Raw genomic sequence first — 17,199 nt, 5'->3', positions numbered from 1 at the left:
TTTAATTATATCTTTTACTGCTTCTTTTATTTCTTCTATACCGGTATCATGGTTTACTGTATTACAATATGAATTTCATAAAATTCAAACTGCCGTGTACAATGTAAGAAATAAAAGACGCAGTATAAATACAATTAAAAATCAATATAAATATTTAATGCACTGGATGTGCCATCTCCCGTCTTCAACCACAAATCCACAGACACCACAGAGCACCAGAATGAAGATTGTACCACTGTTTGGGAAACCCTGGACAAAAAACAACAACTAAGATTTATTTAATCAGGTGACAGGCCATATATGAGAATTTTCTTCAGATATCCATATTTTGAACATTAAACTCAAATCTTAATGGCTAATGTAAGCCACAGGCCAATCCAAATCATTTAAGTCTTGTAACCAACAATGGTCTGTGGTATTTATAAAACAGAACTCTTTCTAACATACATTTTTTTAGTTTCAAATAAAAAAAAACACCGAGATACAGCAATATACGGTAGTTCTACAGAAATGTCATCAAAATGTCGACAGAGCATAGCAGTAATGCACAACTTTAATAAAATTATACAAAATACTGTGCATTAGATAAGTTAATGATTCTTAAGCAAACAATAGATAAGTTGTCTGCTCCTGCAAAAAGGCATTAAAGCTATGTTCAAGGGGATGTCTTGTGTTTTACAAAATCATGACATTATGAAGAATAAAGCTGATCTTTAAATATCCAATTTGCACGTTAATTCTAGGGACAGCTGCCTTCAAAAATCTCGTCAGCCCAAAGAAAATGCAGATGATATTCTTTATTGCTATGACGTTATCTGCAACCCTAAAATGGCCTCTTTCTAAATGACTTTCAGTTCCATTTTGCTAGTTTACCCCAAGGCTACCTCTGTGATATATGAATAAAAATGATTCATCAATGTCAACCACCTTATGTCAAACTATTGGTGTTTTGGCAACATTTTCTCTTCATTCAGACTTAGTTATATGGCTGAGAATCCAGGGGGGGAAATGCCCTTTCAGAAATAGTAACCAGATCTCATTAGCTCACATATAGACTTAAGAAAGGAATGTTTTAGAAATAACAGAACTCTGACTGTGTGAAGAAATGAAAAATGATTCCAGGAGGGCTCGCTGACAACAGTGTAAGGCACTGGATATACAATACAGCTTTAGCCAATGTCCTGGAAAATGTAACAAGCGACACAAAAATGTTGTATAATGTTCCCCCGAATAGCTCTTAGAACCAGCTGAAAAACACTCATCAAATTCTAAGAGAGAATTAGATGCATTCATTTAATGTAGTTAACATAAGAACACAGCATGCTGAAATTGGCAATATGGTATGAGCCAAGACCACTAGGTTAAAATTGGGCATCACTCAAACTTGAATTGAATAAGCGTGTTTACACTGGAAGTATAACGATCATTTCCTTATTTCCCTTATTATTTCAGTCATGGGATAAAAACAGTGTTTCACATTTGTGTTTCTCACCTGAGGAGGGTAAATACATCCTATTTTAGATATGCAGCTAGCTTTGATTATTGAGGGGAGAGTACTGGGTTCTTTAAAAATGGAAATGACTATCTCTCAATTCAAACAAACAAACAAACAAACACCCTATCTGACTTGCATACTGTATATGTCTCTTCTCTTTCTTATAGTTTCTTCTGCCCCCAGTGCTATTTTTCTATTTAAAAAAGAGGTGCCGAAACTTAGCATGAGCGCCTCCCTTGTTCGCTTATAATGGCAATGGAACCCAGCTGAGAGGTGCTGGAACTGAGTTCTAGAGAGTTCCGGCTGAAAAAAAGGCCGGCCTAGCCCACATCTGCCAGATTTGCATTTGTGTGTGTTTTTCTGCCTTGCACTAATTTACCATTCCAACAAGAACTCCTGTATTTTAGCTTGCCACATCAGATCTGAATTTAATGATATAACTTATAGGCTCCATGTCATATTCTGAACCATGACACATTGTTCCATGTTTCAGCCTCAGATAAATGACAGCAACAGATACAGGTCTGGTCTGCGTATCACAGAAAGGGCGTGACCCCGTGTTTGGACAACACACTAAGTCAAACCTTGGCTCCTCTGCCAAGAGAATCAGGCTGGAGCAAAGCAGCTGCAATCTCCTCCTGGGGAGCCAGCACATTTGTGGTAAAGCATAGTTTGGCTTTGTGTTACATGCGCACATAGCCAGCCATATACAGTGGAACCTCGGTTTTTGAGCGAATCGGAAGCCGAACGATTCGGGACCCAAACGCTGAAAACCCGGAAGTGAATGCTTCCATTTTCGAAAGCGCCTCGGAAGTCAACCGACTTCTGAGGCGTCTTTCTCCATTTTTTCAATTGATCCTCGGTTTTCAAAAGTTTCGGAAGTTGAACGGTCTTCCGGAACGGATTACGTTCGAAAACCGAGGTTCCGCTGTAGCAGTTTACTTTTTAGTTATAAATGATGGGTGGTATTCAACTGAGTTTTACTCCACTTCCAAGGACAAAATATTTGGAAATGACATTATGTTTAATGGTGTTTTAGCTGTACATAACTGTTGAACTGTTTTGGAAAAGGGAACTGCACAATTAAAGCTTCATCAAGCACTATATCATCTGATTGGGCAAGGGGGCATTCCATAATATTTAAAAAATTAAATAATTTATGCAGAGCGCTTAAGGGAAAATGGAAATACATTCTATTAAACCTTCATCAGTTCTGTCTGGAGCAGGCTCTCCACTTTCTTTGCCCATTCATTGTCCTATTTAAGTGTCAAAAGCAATAATCTTTGAAAAGTTAAATCAAAACCAGAAGTATGGTTTGATTTAGTGAACCTCACATTAAAAGCGAGTTTTAGCATGTCTTCACTAAAAAGCAGATTTAAGTTGGGCTTCACAAGCAGAAAACAAGAAAAAAGGGCACCACAGCTCAAACACCTTCCCTAAGGGCTTAGCACTTACTGAAAGGCAGCAAAGAAAAAGAAAAAGAAAGAAAAAGAAAAACAGAAGAGGCATGGAGTGGAATGGTTATATTTTTGAAGCTCATTTCATTTCACGTATTTAACAAAAAAAAAAACCTGCTCTATTATGCTGCTGCCTACAGTTAAGCTCACTGCCCCAGATAAGAAGAATTTCTATTAATAATCTAATAACCCCTAGGATACCCTTAGGCGCGAGATCCTGAAAACACCCATTCGTGGTTAGACCCCTTGATTTCAGAACAGTACATGAACATTATCATTTTAAGGCTGCAGATTAACAGATCAAGGTCCACCCTTTTTATTTCAGCAAAATACCAGCGATATAACATTGAACTGATAAGGCAGCAGAGCAGAATGAGTGAGAGTATTCTTACAGAGTCCACATTAACAACAAAAAACAACTCTCTGAATTGTTTGTTGTATATAAAAATATGTATCATATGTAGCTCAATATATATATAAATAAATAAATAACTAAATAAATAAATAAAGCACCGCCAGTATTCACTGTGCTTTGCAAAGCAACAAACGAAGACTGTAAGGCAAGAGCTTACAGTCGATAAGTAAGACATGATATGGGGGAAGCATTAGAACTACCTTATCATCTTGAAGCCTTGTTTACTAAGAATGCTTGCTATTGTTATGGATCCCTAGGTCTTACTGTTATAAGACCCTATAGAGCAGGTGGCCTGGAAGCAACAGATGGCTTAGCAGGTGGTCAAGCAGAGGTAGGCTGTCTGTGCCAGTGCAACAAGTTGGTATGTGAGGATACCAGCCAGAATCAGCAGTTTTATAGGAACAGATGGGACCTTATCGGTTTCTTGTGTGACTTTATCCCTGTTGGGCTGATAGCTGTAGTTCTGACCTCTGACCACCTACAGAGGTGATGCTGCAGCGCAATGAAATTGGGCCAGCAGCTCCCCCTGCCAACAAACTGACATAGTGACTAAGGCCTCTGGGCTTCCTTCCAGAGTCTCTGGTCCAAGTCAACACTGCCTTAAATATACACTGGTAACGTATCACTACATAAATTTCATACATTACTCCAAGTTACACATAGCCGTTTCAGGAATAGTCTCTCCATGATAGCTATGAATTACCAGAGTTTAAGTCAGAATATTCTGCATTTTCAGAACAACTGGAATGACAGGACAACATTTCACATCCCACTTCTACCCTTGCTCCATGATACTTGACTATTCACATTGATGAACAGCATAAATTACACTGGTGTTGTATCAACATCATAGGCTAAGCAAACATACTGGCACAAATGTTTAGGACAGGCATGGCCAAACTTGGCCCTCCAGCTGTTTTGGGACTACAACTCCCATCATCCCAAGCTAACAGGACCAGTGGTCAGGGATGATGGGAATTGTAGTCCCAAAACAGCTGGAGTTTGGCCATCACTGATGTAAGCCATAGTTTGGTTTAGCAAGATGCGTCAATCAGGTCATTGTGTGGCATGTTCTCTGCCTACAGCAGCCACATCGGTGGAGTGGGATTGGGCAGCTTCCAGTACAATAATGCCTTATGGTAGTTGCTGAGTTCCCCAGATGTGACAGTAGGAGAAGAAGAGGTTTCATGAGAACGGTGCTTTCAGACGCACCACCATAACTGCTACAATATCTTGTTCAAATCTTAAGGATTGGCACTAATGTGAACTTTCTCTTCGTATTAGACATGTTCCCAGTTTCCATGAAGGTATGAAACAGCTGTCAATAACAGTGATGCTTTCTTGCCCAAGGCACTTCCATGTTTATGCTGGAATCCACTTAACATATCTCATCTTACGTATATAGGATATATATAATCTGGCATATTATAGAGAATAGCTACAAAAGCAATGAAAATGAGAGGGTGGAAATAAAATTCTCATTCTCGCATTATCAAATTGTGTGTAAAAAGAATATTGTTGCATATTCTCTATTAATTCAGAATAGTATATTCTAATGGTTAGCAATGGGAATTGTAGTCCCAATACAGCTGGAGGGCCAAGTTTGGCCATCACTGGTTTAGGATATGAGTGTTACAGAAACTGAAAGTGAGGAAGCGGGTCGGCCTTTCCTAAAAGTTGAACTGGCCAGCTCTGTCCTTTCTTTCAGGTGATATCGTAGAATCAGAGTTGGAAGGGAGCGTGAGGATCTTCTAGTCCAACCCCCTGCAATGCAGGAATACGCAGGTGTCCCATACAGGGATCAAAACGCCAACCTTGGCGTTGTCAGCACCACACTCTAGCCAACTGAGCTTTCCAGGTGCAATGCTACAGATTAAGCAGATTTATAGGATTTGAGATTAGAGTCAGACAGCTGGGGTGTCTCCAACAGGCCTGCTCACCTCATTCTACACTTTCCTGACACTGAACTTGAAACCAAGTATAGGGGGGGGGAAATGGTTGCCACTTTGAAGGTTCCTCTGGTGGCTCTAACCATGTGAAAATGTGCTTGGACTTGAGCTGCACATTTCTGTGTCAGTGCAGGTGAAACCATAAGCCTCCCCATACAGCTACAATCACCGTGGAGGAAGCTTTAAAATGAAAACAACACAATGGCCTGGTTTGCATGTGACTTTAAACCATGGTTGAAATTAAACAATGACTAAAAGTGAAAAGGCAACATGTCGGTACATGCTACTCAAAGGGCCCCTGGGTGCTCCTCTCCTGCTTTATTCAGGGTGCTGTGGAGGAAACAAACCAGAGACTGGCTTTCTGTTGTAGGTGAACCAATGCCCATTGTTTGTTGACGGAGAAACAAACCACAAAAACTGGTTTCCACATAACAGCAAGTCAGGCTCTGTTTTCCAACCCAATTCCCACCCGAAAGCACTGGAAGAACAAGGAAGCTGCTCATTCACATCAAACCATAGTTTAATCAAAGCTTTAGAACTGGGCCAATGAATGGCTGCCTTAATTTCCTCCACGGTCAATTCCAGATTCCAGTGGTCATCAATCAGCTTATAACTAACCCAGGCTTGGCATTATTTCATTTGCTAAACGTAACAATGCCAAACTTTGTTTTTTCACCGTTATTCTAATAACCCTTAGGATTACACAAGCTGAACCTCTGCAAATCTCAAGAAGATCTTGATCTGATCTTCAGACCAAATTTGTAGTACTAACATGGCTATCATTAGCTGTAATCTAAATGCATGTACTGTATGTTGTCTCTATCCAAGAACTTTCTTCCTGGCAAAAATTACTTAAAATTAAGCATAATGTAGAGCAGCATCGAGTACAATCTGCAGTTGAAACCTGTTGAAACTTCAATTAGCATAAGCTATCAAGAATACAGTTCCAAGGTAAAACTAATTATAGGCATTCAAAATTAGAAGGTATTGCACTTTGCATATAAAGAGCACCCAAAATTTAAGCTAAGTACCTGTCCCAAAAGGATGGCACACTTCATTGCAGCTGTTTAGTTATATGAAAATTACTCTGTTTTGAAATGCTGAAATGAAGTTCCTATCCGTAACAGGCATGATTTAATAAAAGTAAACTGATATGTGCTCCTTGCCAAAAAGGTAAGAACAATTATTGATAATGTGAAGCTCTACAAAGTACATGAATTGCTTCTCCTTCTGGTACAAAAAATATAAATCTCATAGACAGGCAACTTTGGGGTGATTAACATTTAGACATAAAGGTTATTTAACATTTAAGCACAAAGGTTATTTCCATAAAGATTATATCAAGTTATGAGGTTGTCCTTACCAGTCTTCCTGAAGAAGCTCCTCCTTATAGAATAGGACATGCTTGAGTACTTCATCTATATTGGAGCAGCTGTTATGTACACAAACCCAAACAAGAAGGCTGTGCCAGAGAAATGGCTTAATTCTGAACTGCTTTTGTTCAGGATTTAATTCAACTGCTCCGCCAGTACCCATGGGTAACTAAAAAAAAAATAAGTTAAATCTGTTAATAAGACCTTGTGAATACAAAGTCAATTGGCAATTTTCTGCATAGACTTGCATATCAATTTTTTTCCATCATAATATTTAACTTTATCAGCTTTACATTTTCATGCAGAGGACACGTCATTTTGTTTTCACAATGTAAGAACAAAGTCAAGAGAAGAGCCACTGCTGACAAGTGGCTTTGATGTACAGAACCTTGCAAGATCTTTGTCCTAAGATACTGTACCATGTTAAACCTAGGCAATATCTGCAATGTTGCATGGGCTATTGGGGCACAACTCTCGGAACACCCTGTACTTCATTTCTTTCCCTAAAGATATTGCACCCCAAGCAACTACTTAGGCTATATATGAGGGTTCGAGACATGCCAAGTGTATGTCTTATAGTTCCAACATCACATCTTCACTTATCTTACATTATAGGTGCAATTCCCTCCAGTTCCTTTTACAAATAATGTAAGACAAATTCTGAGCTGCAAGCATTTCAAACCAAGCAGCACAATCAGACAGTATTGATTTTGCTGTAAGCCACTTCAATTATTATTTCAACAGAAAAGTGCAACACAAATAATGAATGGAATGAAATTAATATAAAAGACCTGCAATCTCTCTCACACACACACAGTGGCAGACCTTCCACCTTATGTGGTCCAGCCTTGCTCCCTACATTTTTCGTGTGTTTGCTGAATACTGGTGGTGTGTATATGTATAACACTCTTTATGATGCTGTTCCAGAAGCACTGCTGAATATGAATGGGAAGAACAGACTCTGGCTTCACTTCATCATGACCACAGTCAACATATGGAAAAGCTGTGATTGAAAACGATGCCAGAATTCTTAATTTGGCTCATTAACTCTACGTAAGTTCTTGCCTCAAGTAGGGAGAAGAAGATAGAGCCTTTGTCATAACAATGATGTCTACTAGGCAACAAGGTGTGTCTGAATCACTGGAGGAAAAAAAATTAAGGGGGAAACAGGGCCTTTGAATTGACACAAAGGCTTCCTCCTTGTCCTATGAAACCAATTTCTTCAACAACAAAAACGTGCTAAAATTTGGAAAGCTGACACATATCCTGTACAAGAGATTCTAAGAGAGTTCTAATGCTCAGCACACAAAGGAAAGTCTTCTCAAACCCAGCTACTTCTGAAGCTTTTGCATGTCCTTACAGCAACGCTGAGTAAATTATAGATGATATCCGCCTACACATTTCAGCCACACATTACAGTCTCTCCTTATATGCCTATTTTTATTTTCCTTATTTCAAGAGCTGCCATTCTGTGGCATAGCTATGAATCTCTCCATAAAAAGTAACAGAGCAGAAAAAAAAGATTTCAGAGACATTATAGAAGAGACAGCTAAAAATATCAGGGTGGTGATTCAATTACTATTAATGGAGCTTAGTCTCTATAATATATTTAATTGAGCCGTGCAATAAATTATTCCTCAAGGTTTTCTAAATTGAGGAGTACATCTCTATAGCACCCTCCAGCAAACCAAGATGAGTGAAAGCTCTCTAAGAGGAGCCCTGGGTAATTTAAAACAAAATCAATTCCAGCCCATATCCTACCCCCTTGAGCTTTTCTTTCTGGCTCATGCTCAGAATATGCAGGAGAGTTGCTGCAGCCCTTGAGCTGCATTAACTCGAGCACGGTGGGGCCAAGAGAAGACTCAAGGGGCTCAGAAAGAGAGGACAAGCAGAGCACTCTTTGCTCTCTGAGTAGCACCATCCCAACTCCAGTTATCAAAAGGAAATATTTAGGGCAGTGCCTAGGGCAGGATGGCCTTGATGAAATGGACATGCTAGTTGCAATGCATGTGTTTATTCTACAGCATTCTTGTTCAATGCCCAGTATGCCTGTGTGTGAGTGTGCACAAGGAGTATAGCAAGGAGGGGCGATCTCACAAAGTGGTTCATATCATTTTTATATATTTTTTAAAAGCATCAACTGTACAATAAAACAGAAAGGAGAAGCAGCTCTGCTTCTTCTGCTTCTTCTCCACTTACCTCAGGGTAGGACAGTTCTTTAGGAGCCCCCTGGCGGCAGCCATCACTAAGATGTGCTAATCTGGGGCTTCTCCTGACTCAAAAACCCCGGAGCAGGTTTGCGGCGAGGACAGGGGGTGCAGGGGAAGGAGAAGGAAGCCTCACTGTGCTAGTGGGGGGGGGCTGCTTCTGCTCATCTACTGGGTTAGTTTGATCCAGGCCTCTTCAGGTAGATACCTCAGGACAAGAATGCTTCAGCCAGTACTGTCCCCTAGGAGCTCTCCAAGGTCCTGTTCTTATCTGCTCTTGACTTTGACATGACATTGCAACCTCAACTTCCAACAAAACTGGATGGTTCATTGGCAGTCTTCCCAATCAGTGCAATGTTTAAAAGGGTGGCCTACCCCATCACAGTTATGATTTTTCAGCTAAATTGATGATAGGTGAAGCGATGATGAAACTGTATATCCTACTTTTTAATAATCATCATTAAGATCCATTATGGTATTCTTGGGAATTTGGGAAGCCTCGTGAGGCTACATCCAGAGGTTTATTTCTTCCAGCAGCAGAAGCTACCATATACTGAGTCAGACCATTTGTCCCTCTCAATCATGGTAACCAAAGTGATGCTTTTGAAATGTTACTGGACTACAAACATCCACTATTCCTGACTACCGATCATGCTGGCTGGAGCTGATAGGAGTTGGAATCAACATCTGGAGTGCATCACTTTGGCTACGCCTGGTTTATAATGACTGACAGCAGCTCTGCAAGGTTTCAGACAAGAGCATTCCCTAGCTCCACCTGCAGATACCAGGGACTGGACCTGGGATATTTTGTATGCAAAGCATATGCTATCTCAGTGAGCTATGGTTTTTCTGCTGGAGAAAGGAAAATGTCGGATTCAACTCACTTTACAAAGTTTGAGAATGTTGAAAGGTACAGGGTTGCTTGAAAGGAAAAAGTTACTACAGTTCTAATTAATATTCCCTCCCCTGAAAATGATTCATTACAGCAATGCTGCCACACCCACTATCAAAAGCACATGAATTATTCCACTATATTATCAAACATGATTAATTAGATTGACAGAATCCTGATGATAGGATCATGGCCTGAAGATTCCCACTTCAGAAACCCATGCTTTGATTGGTAGAAACTATACTGCCTTCCTGTTGAACAGCTGTCAATCTATCTAGTTCAACTCAACTTTAATCATTATGCCCGAATCACCAAGCATGCTTATTTAATAACAGGACGCTATTTGGTGTATTATATATATAATTCAGTCATGTGTTACCTACTGTGTCAGAAAAAGACTTAGCCGGCATTTCTTGCAAACTTGCATCAGATGCCAATGATGTTTGAGAAAGTATGGTTGTTTCACAGATAACTTCTCCAGCCTTCAGCATAAAATGCACCATGAAAAGGATGTTTGGGTACGGTTGGTAGCTGACCTCGGAAGCTGCCAGCGCTATGGGACACACACACAAAAAATTATTACATTTACTGTTTTACAGTTTGCCCTGTACAGGTTTTTCTTGTTTTTTTACACAACGTCTACTTTTACTGTTTAGCTTCAGCAGAGCAGTTTCCCAGGGCAGATTTATAAATATTGTGTGACCCCTTGTGGTGTAACAAAAGACTACAGGCATGATTCTAAGGCAAGAGCTGATGTAACCCACACACTACTGTAGATACGGAGAAGTTTTCTGTGATGGCTGTATTCTTGATTAAGTGCAATTAATTACTTTTCCATTCTTAAATAAATGAAAAATAAATTATCCCTAACAGATACAAACATGATGGCTAGCATGATGCTATAAGGAGATATCCTCCTTAAAGCAAACTAGGCATATTTGCACAAAATTTGGAGGAATTCCATCAGTAAGCCAGCTGCTTCCATCAAACAAACATTAACTTTAATATTAGCTTTAAACAGAAATAGTTTATATATATACAGTCATACCTTGGTTTAAGTCCGCTGCGGTTTGAGTACTTTTGGTTTGAGTACTCCGCGGACCTGGAAGTGTTTATTTCCAGGTTTCGTGGTGCACACACGCGTAGAAGCACTCTATTGCGCTTCGCGCACACACGCTATCACCGCTCCGTTTAAGTACTTTTCGGGGAGTGAACGGCTCCCCGGAACCAATTAAGTACTTAACCCGAGGTACCACTGTATATATAGTAAGCCCACAACTCATGGACATTTAAATGTGCACATTCAGCTTTCCAAGTGTGGCCAAAAAGAAAAATTGGAATAAATTAAAATGGGGTGGGAAGTGGGCAGGGTTCCAGGAAAAATGACTTCGGCAATCCACCCGCCACTGAACCCAATGGATTTTGACTACACACAATTTTTGCTTTAGGTGTGATCCCCAGAATGTAACCCCCATGTAAGTTGTGGGATTACTGTTCCTTAATTGAAATAAAGAACATGGTGATGGTGGGCACATACACATCCAAAGGGCCTCTTCTCCCCACAGAAATTAGGCTTGATAGAAGCATTGTATTGTAGCTAATAGAATAGGTTGCGGTGCATACTTGGTTGTGGAGTGTATGCAGTGCCTACAACAGTTCCTCTGGTTTGCGAATGTGCGCAAAGCCCCAGAAAGGTTGACGGCCCTTTCCTTAATGCATCTTAAAAACCAGATGTCTAAAGACTTGACACACTTTTGATCAGTTGTTCTACAAAGCGGATATGAGTTTTCTTTTCAGTGTATTATATTGGAAAAAACATTGTAAGATGTGAAGTGTTCCAAGCTTATTCTGTTTTAACAGCAATCTCCCACCGATTCCCTAGGTGTAATAACAGGAGAGTAACAGCCATAGCCTGAAACCCATCCTATTTCTCCCACTGGAATGAACGAGTTGGGATTGCCAGTGAAATAATTCTGAGGGTCAGGTTGCTTTTTCCCATTGCAGTTTTACAATATATTATTGCAGTGTTCCTTAATCAGAGAGGCTCTTTTCTTTCTGAAGCTCTCTTCTGATATACTTTCTAAATCTGGATGCGGCAGATGAGTCATGTTTTCAAAAAGGAAAGGATACAGATATAATATCAGGATTTTTCTAATTGTCTGGTTCTGTTTTCTTCATTCTGTATATGAATTTGTGGCCATGACAACCAATAAAAGTAGCAAGACTGCAATACCTCTGCAGTCTTACCACCACAGCAACAGCCTGCTGAGTCACTGCATACCGTGTACATATATGCCGAAAAGCATGTGCTCGGAAGGCGTTTGACATTAGGTTGCTTTGCTAGAAATAGTGGCCTTGTGAATGAGTGACAACTGATCTGATTATATCAAGCACCCTCGTCTTCTGCTGCAGTCACACTCATAGCCTGCGCAAGGCATTCTGATGAAGAATCAGGCTGTGTATCGGAACCACGCTTGAGGGAAATCTTCAGGAAGATTTTGCAGTGCCAGGTCATTCTGTTTGTTGGAACAACCTCTTTCCATTGAAACACATACTAAGTCGTGCCAGCATGAAGTAAAGCCCCCAGGAATGACTCGCATTAATCAAACTCCATTTAGAAGTGATTCTATAGATCTGCCATATGTTTTGAACACTCACTAATTTTATTTCTAGTCAAGAGCCTAGGAACAATAATGGGTGACTTTCGAATCAATGAATCAGACAGAGAGCCAGACTTTGTAGAGGAAATGTTCTTCCAACATTTTTCTGGACGGTATTTGTTCCAGTAGTTGGGTTAAGGTATATGAACCAGCAGGCCCTTGGCCAATGGAAATAGAGGAAGCTTGGCTAAACAGTACAGGCTTACTTTCGACATAGTACAACTCCCTGAAATCCACTGCAGGTGGGGATTAAACGCAGTGTGAAGATTCCTCATCTTGGCTTTGCTACCATATTAAAAGAAATGGCACAATCCCACTGCCTCGTGAGGTAGGATTTAACCCAATAGGAACAGACAATGTCTGTATTTGTTTTGCTTGTTAAATGCCATCTACTTTCACCAAAAACTCATGATTAGGTGTTATTCACCTAAATTTCCGTGTTTCAAGTATACACTGCTTGTTACCTAGTTCAGATGTCTGTAACATAATGAATAGTTGCATGTAAAAACAGAAACAGTGATCAAATGACCATATTTTAACAATGTTTTCCACTACTTTTCCCAGAACAGATGTTAAGCTTTACTGGCCTTTAATTTTCCAGATCACCCCTGGATCCTTTAAAAAAAAAATGGTGTTACATTGGCTGCTATCCAGCCCTCAAGAAACCTAGCCATGTTGTTTCTCATGGCCTAACACCTAATGAAAGACACCTGTTTCCGCTGAACTCGTACCCAGTTTAGAGGAGATATGCTCCCAAGTCCATACAACTGCACTTGGAATACTATGTATAGTGGTACCTCAGGTTAAGTACTTAATTGCTTCCGGAAGTCCATACTTAACCTGAAGCGTACTTAACCTGAAGCTAACTTTCCCATTGAAAGTAATGGAAAGTGGATTAATCCGTTCCAGATGGGTTCGCGGAGTACTTAACTTGAAAGTACTCAACCTGAAGCGTACTTAACCCGAGGTATGACTGTACAGTTCTGACCATCTCGCCTCAAAAAGTATATTGTAAAGCTTGCAAAGGTTCAGAAAAGGGCAGCCCAAATGACGAAGGGGGTTGAGCAACTCCCCTATGAAGAAAGGTTACATAATCGTTATGAGACCCTACCTGCCTGCAGACTGTCTAGCCAGAGTGGTGCATGCTCTAGTTATCTCCCGCTTGGACTACTGCAATGCGCTCTACGTGGGGCTACCTTTGAAGGTGACTCAAAAACTACAACTAATCCAGAATGTGGCAGCTAGACTGGTGACTGGGAGCGGCTGCCGAGACCACATAATACCGGTCTTAAAAGATCTACATTGGCTCCCAGTACGTTTCCGAGCACAATTCAAAGTGTTGGTGCTGACCTTTAAAGCCCTAAATGGCCTCGGTCCAGTATACCTGAAGGAGTGTCTCCACCCCCACCATTCAGCCCGGACACTGAGGTCCAGCACCGAGGGCCTTCTGGCGGTTCCCTCGTTGCGAGAAGCTAAGTTGCAGGGAACTAGGCAGAGGGCCTTCTCGGTGGTGGCGCCTGCCCTGTGGAACGCCCTCCCAACAGATGTCAAAGAGGAAAACAACTACCAGACTTTTTAGAAGACATCTGAAGGCAGCCCTGTTCAGGGAGGCTTTTAACGTTTAATAGATTCTTGTGTTTTATTTTTCTGTTGGAAGCCGCCCAGAGTGGCTGGGGAAACCCAGCCAGATGGGCGGGGTATAAATAAATAAATAATAATAATAATAATAATAATAATAATAATAATATTCTACTTCTACTGTTTCTGAGATTCCTAAGTGCCGGGAGTGCTGTTATAGTCATGTTTCGCTTGTGAGCTTCCCACTGACATCTGGTTGGCCCCTGAAGAACTAGTAGCCTGGACAGGCCTTTTACATGATCCAATAGGGCTTTCCCTCTGATCTTCTGCCTATTCACCCAGCCCTCCCTGCAAACGAAAGATTGCCTACGGGCATACTTGAGAAACATTTTTTTAAATTGATTTTGAGAACCCTCTGGGTTTAGCTTCCCCATTAAAAGTATTCGGGAGATGACCAGGTAAGTACTGAGTAGCTTGAGATATAAGTACTTCTCTCTCCTTAGGAACGGAATACAATTAACATTTTCCACAAACTGTGAGCTACAGAAAAGGCATCACAGCCCCCTATTACAAGCCCTGGACTACTTATGAAGAATAGTTCGTGTGAACTTTACATAAGTCAAGGATACTAAACAGCCTGTTCTTAATTAAGACACCATCTGAGGAAAGAGTTTTAAAACAGCTAGATAACGATTTCTTGTGCTTCACACCAGTAACCATTATACTGTTCACTAAAATAAACACTTGATTTAAATACAGTGTTTCTGACAATTGGAATCTTGTGAATGAGAGAGAGGTAACTCTGGATGCAGCCTCTCTCATCCAGCACAGGTTTTCCTACAGCACTCCTGGGGTGGTTAGTTAAATGGGGTGGCTAAATGCTCTGGATTCCCAACTGTGCCACAAATATTTTATGAGTGCATTTATCCGAAACATTTTTACCCTGCTCTCTAACTGAAAAAAACTCCCAGATCAGTGGTGAGACAGTCCCTGCCCTCAGGCTTACAATCTAAAATATGTAAAGCTAGATAACTAGAAAGAAATATTTGCTACCTTTTAAGCCAACATGAAGCCTGGATCTGTGTTCTTCAGAAAACCCCTGGTAACCAAAGAAATATAACAGAAGAAGCCTTAAAAAGACCAAAAATCCAAGCTGGCAAGAGAAACACAAAGCACGTCCATTAGTATCATGTCTGTTCCATTCATTTATTGTTGCCCCCTAAACTTTTGCAAAACTTGACATTTTTCTATCAGTTAATGGAACTTTGCTTATGTTCGGGACCCAGAAGTTGTCTCTACCTCAAATCTATGACCCAGAAAGGCAATTTTCTTTCTGCACCTTCTGTAACATTTTCCCCAAGACATTTTACCTGCAATCAGGTAACATACTAATCAGGATTCCTTAATGTTTCAGAGGCATTGTTTTGTATAAATATGACACTTCTACTGGTTTAAACCTCCATTATCTAAACATTTTGGATATCTGCCAGTCTTTTTCAAAAAAAACCCAATTGTACTAAACACCTTTGAACCTGAGTTATAGCTGCCTTCCTGACAAAGAGGAATGTGCACCAATGACCTATTAGGCCTCCCTTGCATTTGCCATATGGTGATGCCATTGTTAAAAGTTTATATTTTACGCTGCATGCTTGCCAAAATGTATAGAGACAGGTTTTAAAAAAAACCTTAGAGGGGAAGAAAAGAGTAGCAGTGGTGTTTTGGGTTACTACCAAATGCATCTCAAGAGGTGGGGAGTGAAAATCAAGTTATCGGGACTGGCAGCCTGGAGTGTCAAGCATTTGTTTCAATACAGAGGCAAGCAGAAGTTTGGTGGGGAATCAAGCAAGGACTCAAACAAAGCTTGAACAAACTTAAGTGCCAAGTCAAAGTCAGTAGCTTTACAGGTCTAAATGGAATCTTATTGGCTTCTTGTGTCATTTGATCTCTGCTGGGCAGAAAACTGCAGCACTCTCTCCAGCTACCGGTATTTGCAGTACCGGTACTGCATTGCAGAAGCATTCAGCTCCACATTGCCCCCTGTTTGCAAGCTGCTATAATGGTACAGGGTGAGAGGTGGCTGGTCCCCAGTTGCCAGATTTCTTACAAGAGCCAAATGAGAGGGTGGGGTTCTTTCGGCAAATAAAAGGGCCCAGTTCCATTCACGGCAGGCCACAAAATCTGGAGGAGGCTCCCTCTGAAGGAACAGGGGAGGCGATAAGCACCAATTGCCCCATTGTCCCAAAATTCTCTGGTGCAGATTTGAAGTCTGGATCCAACTCAGTGTGCCTCAAGCTTTATAGCAAAAGGGGTTTGTGGGGGGGGGGTCCTTTCTCTTTGAACCCGAAAACCTAATAACAACTCAAGTTAATTATAGGAGCTGCAGTATACCTTACAGAGGAATAAGAAGGCTAGAGAACAGATACACCTAAAGGAATCATCCTAGATATTCATATGAAATATGTTTTAATACTGTCCATGATGCACTCGTTAACCGAAAACCAATTTTCAACAAATCTTTTGCTTGGCAAAGCAGTTTTATTTTGTTTTTCTCTTATTTAATATACCAGCCAAACCAGAAGAACTGGTGGAAAGAATCCAATAATGCCTGAGAAAGTTAATATTCTCTATACAGTCATCATTAAATAAAATAAAGTGGTAAACAAGACAACAGAAATCTTGGGGACTATTATTAGAACTTGAGATGTCAAAATAATTGGGCTCACCAGAATAGCTGGAACACTTACCGTCTTTGCTTTTCTTGGAAACAAGCCTGAGTGCAGTGAAAATATTTAATACAATATATTCTCTTAATACACAGAAATGATTTTTTAAAAAACCTGGCCGGGGGGGGGGGGGGACCTATGCAAAAAGTACTAGAGTAGGTTTGCTCCAGTAATGCTTCTTTGTCTGTGGTGAGAAACAAGTTGCCTCCAGAAGACTACAGAAGAATTTTAATAAAGGTTAATAATGCCTTTTTTTTAAAAAAGAAAAAGAAAATTGAAAGATACAAGGTTCTTTTTTTCTTTCAGGAAATTGATTTGCCACAAATGATTAATTTAACTATATGTGAATGGATATGCTAGTAATTTGTTTTGTGGGCTAGTAACTTGTATCAACTTTTGTGCAAGGTTAACGGAGGAGGAGACTCTTGAGAGCCCCATGGACTGCTAGAA

The 17,199-nt window shown here is 40.4% G+C and overlaps 1 protein-coding gene across 5 annotated transcripts in view; it reads right to left on the bottom strand.

Annotated features, from left to right (window-relative positions):
• The window catches only part of TMEM232 (transmembrane protein 232), a 147,209-nt gene that overhangs the window by 102,459 nt on the left and 27,551 nt on the right, over positions 1 to 17,199 (bottom strand). For 4 of the 5 annotated variants that reach the window (XR_009558319.1, XM_060280162.1, XM_060280163.1 and 1 more), the window contains 3 exons: positions 15,080 to 15,179; positions 10,172 to 10,341; positions 6,680 to 6,858 (listed from right to left, as the gene is read on the bottom strand). Coding sequence is in view for 4 of the 5 variants with exons in the window: in XM_060280162.1 (XP_060136145.1) it covers positions 6,680 to 6,858; positions 10,172 to 10,341; positions 15,080 to 15,179 (449 nt within the window). In the remaining variant the exon portion in view is untranslated. The remainder of the gene's footprint in view (positions 1 to 6,679; positions 6,859 to 10,171; positions 10,342 to 15,079; positions 15,180 to 17,199) is intronic. The other variant, XM_060280165.1, reaches the window with a different exon arrangement.

Source organism: Zootoca vivipara, chromosome 11, assembly GCF_963506605.1.
Source record: "Zootoca vivipara chromosome 11, rZooViv1.1, whole genome shotgun sequence".
Taxonomy (NCBI): Eukaryota; Metazoa; Chordata; class Lepidosauria; order Squamata; family Lacertidae; genus Zootoca; species Zootoca vivipara.
The sequence above is the reverse complement of the archived record's forward strand: the minus strand, read 5'-3'. Positions and strand labels throughout refer to the sequence as shown.